The 7,975-nt window shown below is 42.9% G+C and overlaps 1 protein-coding gene across 1 annotated transcript in view; it reads right to left on the bottom strand.

Annotated features, from left to right (window-relative positions):
* Window positions 1–1,833: 1,833 nt before the first annotated feature.
* Window positions 1,834–7,975, bottom strand: part of CCNJ (cyclin J) — a 28,387-nt gene continuing 22,245 nt past the window's right edge. Inside the window, 4 exon segments of the mRNA XM_006172062.3 lie at window positions 1,834–3,374; window positions 3,376–3,537; window positions 4,099–4,258; window positions 4,343–4,642. Coding sequence (XP_006172124.1) covers window positions 3,134–3,374; window positions 3,376–3,537; window positions 4,099–4,258; window positions 4,343–4,642 — 863 coding nt within the window. The 3' untranslated portion in view covers window positions 1,834–3,133.

Raw genomic sequence — 7,975 nt, 5'->3', positions numbered from 1 at the left:
CCAAACGAATTCCATTTGTTGTTTCGAACTAAGAGACGAATGCTATATCTACCTAGGTGAGCAGACTAGTCTCACTCCACTGCTGTGGACCCCATTCTCACGCACACTGTTGACAACTTTCTATGGTCCTACGTTTGGGATCTGACTTCAGATTTTCTGAGGCTGGCATCATTGTTTAACTACATTAGAATTCACAGTTGCTAATATACTAACAACTGATTTTAAGCTCAAAAGGCAACAATGGTGTCCAATACACCTTTGAGGGCTTCCATGCTCAGTCTGGAATGCATAACGAATGCACAAGTGTTGGCCATACTGTGGCTACATTTTTTGAAATATAGTCGCAATTCCAAGTCTGACTTATACGATGACATGGTTCAATGAAGCTGCAAATGAACAAGTCTGTATTTAAAACAAAACACCAGAGCCATTTTACTGAAAACTAGTTTTATTTTAAAAGGAAGTGCATAGCACTCATCGAGCTCCATTGGTGTAGACTTCAGCACCACACTTGCTATTCGCAATTAATGTCATGACATCCGTTTTGGTCTGCAGTCTGTACTTGAGTAGTGTTTATTTGGTGGACTCTGCTAAAGCCCTTAATACATATCGTTTTCTTCACAGTACACACTTAATGATGGTCCAGTAATCCCAAGGAAAAACAAAACCAAAAACCCCTACTTTAAAGACTAACCAATAAATTAAACAAAACAAAGCCCACACAACTCCCTCCCACTCCACCATCCCCTGAAGCTAGCAGTTGTGAGTTGTATTTATACTGAAACCTACCGTTTTAAAAATAGTTCTAGCTCTCCAGTCACCCCGCCCCCACCTCGGGTATGCAGCAATAAGTAATCAATTATTTTATTCTATCCCCACAAAAGATTAATCCAGTGTTCCTTAGCTTTTTTTAAAATATAAACTGGGAAAGTGATTAATAAGCTTTTTAAAAAGGCATATTCTTCTATAACAAGAATGACAGAGAAACCAACCAATAAAAGTATGTGACGAGACATTAATTACCACAGGCACTGGCTGTTGTTTCAAGCTGGGATCTCTATCCCAGTATCTTACATTCATAGTATTACTGAGGTAGTTAAAATACTGAAAATTGGACTCCAGGTTGCTGAATGTGAAAGATATACTGTCTTTTGAACCCACTTTGCTCCAGATGAATTCAAGTTTTCTTGAGGTAAGAACTACCACAATCCAATTGGCAGCCATCTTTAGAAAGGAAAAGGTTAATACTATCAGAATACCACCTGCAGGCTTGAAACTGCAGTGAGTGAGCGTTCTTACCTGAGCGTTTTTTCTTGTTTTATCTACCAGACTAATAAATCCACATCATGCCCTATATTCTCTAGTTATTTTCCTTGTAAGGAAGGAACATTTCTCGAAGAATTCACGCTGGCAGAGGCGTCCCCTCATACGCATCCGCTGGAGCCGCCTGGGTCAGTCCATGACTGCTGAGTCCCTCCCCTTCCTCAGAAAGGCCATGGGTTGATTACAGAGACTCCTGCTGCATACCCACACGTCTGTATAGTCATCGGTCTGTCTTCAATGCACGTGTGGCGGGCACATACCCGTGTGTAGATTCCCTTCTATTCAAGTGCTATCTTTAAAAAACACAAACAAAAGACACACCTTACTAATTCTTACACCAGAAAGCTTCCCTCCACCAAATCTCTCTTCTCTCACAGACAGGAGCACAATGTATACAGTTCGTCGGTTAATACAATGATTTCTCCTCCTCTTTACTTTCCAAGTTATCCCCTCCTCATGCTTCCCCTCTAATGCCCTTGCTGCGATGGCTACTAGCGCCGTTCTCGCTCATTAGCAGGACAGCGCCATGTCCCAGGGCGGTCGTAGGGGTTAATCCAGTCCAAGCAGCTGCTGAAGGTTAGTAAGCAGTTCCTCTGCCGGCTCAGACTGACCAGCTGGACTCGAAGGCTACATAGGAAACCTGCCTCCCTCGTGACAAAGTGCTGCTCCAGAACAGCCCAGGAGCCACCCCGGCCACACTCCACTCCGAAACAAACCTGCAGGGCTCTGTTCTAGCACAGCCTGAGAGCCACCCGGGCCACACTCTGCTCGGAAACAACCCTGCAGGGCTCTGTTCTAGCACTGACATTTTATAGCTAGACCCCCTCGTGAAAAAAACTTTTTTTAGAGTAATACGAAATCTACGTACAAATCACTGATTGCACTGAAAAGTGCAAACCTACATACGTATCAGCAATCACAAGAACCACTGCTTCCTTCTGAGCTACGACAGAACGTTCTCATTTGAAAGCACACCCTATCCTAGCAGGAACACTTCACCCTAGGTTACAAAGGTCGTTCATACCATAGCACTCCCAAAGCATGCTGCATTACAGTTAAGTGTTTCCAAGTAGTACAAAGTCCCTGAGTTAAATGTCTTTTAATTCTAAAGATCTGAGGTTGGTCACTTAGGGAAAAAACAAAAAACAAAGAATTATGACCATCATTTAGGATAACAGATCTACTCCGCCCTTAACTTTAGTATGTAAATCCAGATACTTAGACTATTAATGACAGGGAGTTATAGTTAATCATCTAAAATCGTTTTAACTGCACAGATTTGATACAGCAATTTATGAGTTTATGCTTAGTCAAAAAATTCATCTGTATATCAAAAAAACTCAAAACTGCAGGATAATAAAAAAAAGAAAAGGACCTCTTCAAAAATTAATACTGTTACTTTCCTTCATAAAAGACTGTTTGGCAAGTCCACAAATAAACATTAGTCTTTAACACAGAAGCCAGCATTAGGCCCAGAGCCTTCCACAGGTCAAATCTCAAAATGGCAAATTGCAGTCTGTCCAAATTTTCTGTAGTATTGACTATTTCTGGAATATTTGGACCATCAGCTGGGGCCTGAACACCTGTATAAAGAGATCTGGTGAAACAGGATGTGGCACGCACGCTGTGTTTGCTTAGATCTTCCAGGTATTCATCGCACAGTGAAAGGGATAGTCAGCCATCTTGGTACGGGTACCTGAAGAGTTCTGATGTCATTTGGAACCCTTTCCTTTAGAAGATTTTCTAAAAAGCCTGCCCCAAAGCTTCAAGTCACAAAACAGTCTGGGTGTGTCACGACCTCTGTATGTAATCACCTTTCGAAGCACGGAGTAATACAAGGGTAATGTTCATTAATCTGATAGCTCCGGTTATAGGAAACACTTAGGCAGGGCTTAACTTCGACTGGGATGGCCAAAGACATCCCAACGCCAGTCTGCACGTGGCCAAGGCCCTGAACACCCGTCTGGAAGCCAGCCGGGCACGTCTGTAGTGTGTAAGAAGAGGTGTGTGTGGTAGAGACGATCTGCTGGCAGCTCGGCTGTTTTTCACCAATACTGCAGTGCGGTCTGATGGGTCTGGTGGAGATACTGAGGCTGCTGGAAGTGAACAGGCCGCGAGGGCTGGGAGGTCGCCTGGAACACACTGAGTTGTGCTGACTGAGGTCCTGCCTGTCCTCGCTGTTTGTTTGCTTCTTTCACGTCATTATCATGAGCACTGAAACAGGGAGAGAGGAAGCCATTCAGAATGCAACTTAGAAGAATTTGCAGGGGAGTCATACCCCGCCTCCCACTCCTTCATAACTGACTCCACAAACTGCCACTGCTCCCTAGGGAGCAGTCGCTGCACCAAAAGTTCCAAGGTGAGACCTCGCTCTATCTTTCTAAAGCTATCTCACTTGGTGTGAATCTTGCTGACAGCTTTGAGGATAATTTTCAGCTTGGAAAATATGTCTACAATGAGCCCCAAAGTGTGGCCACCACTTCAGTAACATTCTGGTGGTCCCTGAAATTCAATGGATTTGCCAGGACTTTGATCTCAGAGTTACGGGCTTACAGACACACACGTTCCTATCATGTGCTCGGAATCACACTAGCAGTAACAACTTCTAACTGGTTAAAGCCCAAAGGAGCTCCTCTTCTGCAGAGTAGTGGCTTGCTCATGGCAACAAGCAAATGTCAGAGGCAAGTATCCTAAAAGCTCTGAGAAGTTTAGGATACCTGTACATGTGGAAAGTTGTGAATAAGAAATTACAAACACAAGAACAAAAAGGCTTACATCAACAGCCGTTCGATACACTGCACTAAGAAATCCCAGGAGTAAGCAGTAAGACGATGTAGTCTTGCAGGCCACGTTGGAGAAAGCCGAAGAATAATCCTTGAAGAAGCCACACACGCAGCAGCTACTAAAGAAGGTGCATAATTTAGAAAGGCATAATCTGTGGAGACACCAAAAACGAACTTAAGCAAAAGAAAGCACAAGTCGCAGGCACACAAGGCACTTCCTGGCAGTCGCGACTCACCCTGCAGAGATACTTCCAGGAAATAATCTGCGTACTTGGCCATGTAGAGCTTAGTTTTTTCCAAGCAAATCATTGGCCAGCCGTCGTGAAGATCGGTTTCGTGTACTGCTTCCGAGAGATAATACTCGATGAAATGGGCAGCTGTTGGAAGGCAGAGGTTCCACTGAAAGGTTTCTAACAGTAATAGTTCCATATGCAGCAAATTCTGTTTGGTTAACACTAGGTTCATATTAGTCATGCAGCCCAGGCTGTTGAGCTGCTCCAGCTTAGGCACACTATCTTCTTTTTCTTCAAATTTACCTTATGGGAAGAGGGGGTGGGGGGAGACAATGTCAGGCAAGTGTCCATCACAGGTCTAGCCGGTCACGCGGGATCCGCTGGGTGCCAGCGTTCGGATGCCCACCACTTCTCCTGTGCCGCTTGGGTACCACCGTGGCGAGCCCCCTGTGCTCCTCATATGCACATGTCTTCTTTCTCTGTCACTGACCCTCACTTTTCCCCACCCTTGAAAAAAACATGCTTGGAACATGTAAACACTTTCATCTGTGTCCTGTTGAGTAACAGAATTATATGTACCAAATCTCTCAAATCTCACCAGCTAAATCTTTTCAGAAAATCCATTTTTGGCAGATAGGTGGCAGATAGCAAAAAAAAAAAGTTTAGAGTACAAGATAGATTAAATAACTTAATATCCCGACACAAAGCAATGATAAATAATGGTATACTAATTATTCGATTTAGTCATTACACATTATATTCCTGTACTGAGAAATCATAAAGAACCCCTACAAATGTTATTCTATAGAATTATTTTAAAGTAGATAAGAAATATACGAAAATAATTTAATGTCATACCTTTATGTAAATAAAAAATAGTTAAGTCTGAAATGCTTCATCTTGATATATTTTGTGTATAATCTTAATTTTGATAATGATAAAGAGATTGGAGGGGAACTGGGTGAATACACAAAAAATCCCAACCTTTCTCTTCAAATTCAAAACAAAATCTAGTTAAAACTGTTCAAGAGAAAGTGGGATAGTGGAAAGATGCTTCATACCCTCTTTTAAATTTTACTGCTCGAAGGAGAACAGGAGAAAAGATCTGATGGTTGCACTTGACTATTTTCAGGAAATACCTATATGGCTTCTATGCTCAGCTGAAAAATAAGGTTCCTGCTTCAGACCCAGAATAATGCTTTTAAAGATTATGTACCCAGGACCAGCATGTAGCATAATGGTTACGTCACTGGATTCCCATGTAGTTGAGCATGGTTCGAGTCCCGTACCCGGCAGCTTAAAACTCATGATGGGCAAGTGTATGTGCATGACCAAAATTCCAAGAAAATGGAGAAGGGATTGCAGTGTGGCCATCCCCCCAGGGGGTCATTTCTCACTTTCTGACTCTCTGTCTCTCCAGTGAGCGCTTATGCCCTATAGCAAAAAGCGCTTTCTTTAAAAAAAAAAAAAAGGTCATTGGGACCAGCAGTTTGTGTAATGGCTGTCGCTGGACTCCCATGTAGTCGACCGTGGTTTGAGTTCTAGACTCGGTGGCTTAAACTCCCACTGGGGTGTGTGCTTGCATGCCTAAGATCCCGAGAGGAGAATGGATTGCGGTGTGGCCATCCCCCCTGGGGGGTGATTTCTTGCTTTCTGTCTCTCTGTCTCTCTGCAAGCACATGCACCCTTATAGCAAAAAAACCTCTCCAAAAAAACTCATGCCAGGTGGGGCTGGAGGGTTCAAGTCCTGGATCTGGCGACTTGCTTTCTCATTCCTCCCCACCCCAGGTCCTCTCTGGTCAAATTGAAAAAAAAAAAGATTATGTATCATCTCATATTTCAATTTCTTTTTTTTTAATTGCCAGAGGGTCTATGTGCTTGCCAGAGAGAAATAAAAGAGAGAGAAAGAAGGGAGGGCGCTGACAGGTAGTATAGTGGTAAAGGCACTGGACTCCCACATGGCTGACCACGGTTCAAGTCCCAGACCTGGCAGCTTGCTTTCTCACTTTTTCTTTTTCTAATCAAATTTTAAAATAAAATTAAAAATTATTTAAAAAAATTTAAAAATAGGAGAGAAAGAAAGACCATTTCCCAATGAATATAGTCACATAGCAATTCTTTTTCCTTCATTTACCCATCCTGTGAGGATTTGGGGCACTCATGCATGTATATGTGCGCAGAGTGTTTTTTCAAGCCTCCAAAGCTGGGATTTGAACTGTGGTTGGACATACGGGATCAGGTTCCCTATGCACAGAGCTTGACCACGGTGCTATGGGACTGGCCCTTACATTTTAATTATTTTCTTTCCTTCTTATTTATTTATTTATTTTGATTTGCTAGAGGGAGCATGGCTTGTCAAAGACAGAGGTAAAGCGAGCGAGACAAAAAGACACTTCCCACCTTGGGGGATGGCCATGCCACAATCCTCTCCTCCAATTTTCCTTCCAGTACTTTTGGCACACATGCACAAACACCCAGCATGTTCCTCAAGCCGCAGGGTCTGGGACTTGAACATGCCATAGGCTATGTAAAATTCAGCTGTTTTTGCCACCATGCCACCAGTTGGCTCACACTTTAATTTCTAAACAAGACTTTTAGTGTATATAAAACACTGATTTTAGGTATTTCTAAAACATTACTAGAAAAAACTCATGATCTATCAAGTACTGTTGTGACTTTTTCCAGAAGTAGTAATAGAAACAGAGTCGTCTTTAAGACTCTGGGTCTTTGTTCCATAGTAGTCCATAGAACAAGGGAAGTTTATAACTAAAGACTCTCCTCAGTAGTGTGCTCTACCTTAAACGTAAAACAGTCATTATTACAGCTATTATAAATTTCTCACAAAAGATTTCAATTTCACATTCATCCTTGTTCAAAATTATTGTTAGACTAAAGAAGCACATATTACTCTATTTAAAAACTTGTTTATATTGGATAACAATTTCAATACATTTGGTTTCTTTGGAAATATCATCAGTTTATTTTATCCATTTAAAAAAAATTTTTTTTGAGAGATTTTTCACTGTAGGGCGCGTGCGCTCGCCAGACAGAGAGAGAGAGACATAGAGACAGAAAGCGAGAAATCACCCCCCAGGGGGGATGGTCACGCCGCAATCCCTTCTCCTCCATTCTCCTCTCGGGATCTTGGGCACGCACGCACACACACCCGTAAAAATATTTTTTGAAGAGACAGAAAGGTATCCCAAAACAGAAGCGTGTCCCTGTGAAATTTCTCTACTGGAAGGGATGGGTTTGTACCATGTGCTAGAGCTGCTACACCAAATGGCAGTGGCCGGTCGCTCAGCACAGATGCTCCGTGTACGAGCAACAGCAGTGCTGCAGCCAGTGGAGGTCTGCTCCTGCAGGTCCACCCAGGGGCTGGGGAGAAGGTGCTGCTGACTGCCTCGGTCTGAGCTCAGGAAGTGGCACTGGGGTCGAGGTTTTGTGTGATGCCAGGAGACTATAAGCTCATTTGCTGAGAAGAGCCTAAACCCTACAGAGCAAGAGAGATGGCAGATCTTCCTGCTCCTGAGAGATTTTGAACTTCTTTAGATTAAAACCATTTTTTTTTTTTTTAAGAGGTTTTCGCTAGAGGGCGCATGCACTCGCCAGACAGACAGAGGGAGCAAGGGACCA

The sequence above is a fragment of the Tupaia chinensis genome, unplaced genomic scaffold (assembly GCF_000334495.1).
Source record: "Tupaia chinensis unplaced genomic scaffold, TupChi_1.0 Scaffold000539_1, whole genome shotgun sequence".
Classification (NCBI taxonomy): domain Eukaryota; kingdom Metazoa; phylum Chordata; class Mammalia; order Scandentia; family Tupaiidae; genus Tupaia; species Tupaia belangeri.
Note: the sequence above shows the minus strand (reverse complement) of the source record. Positions and strands in the feature narration are given on the sequence as shown.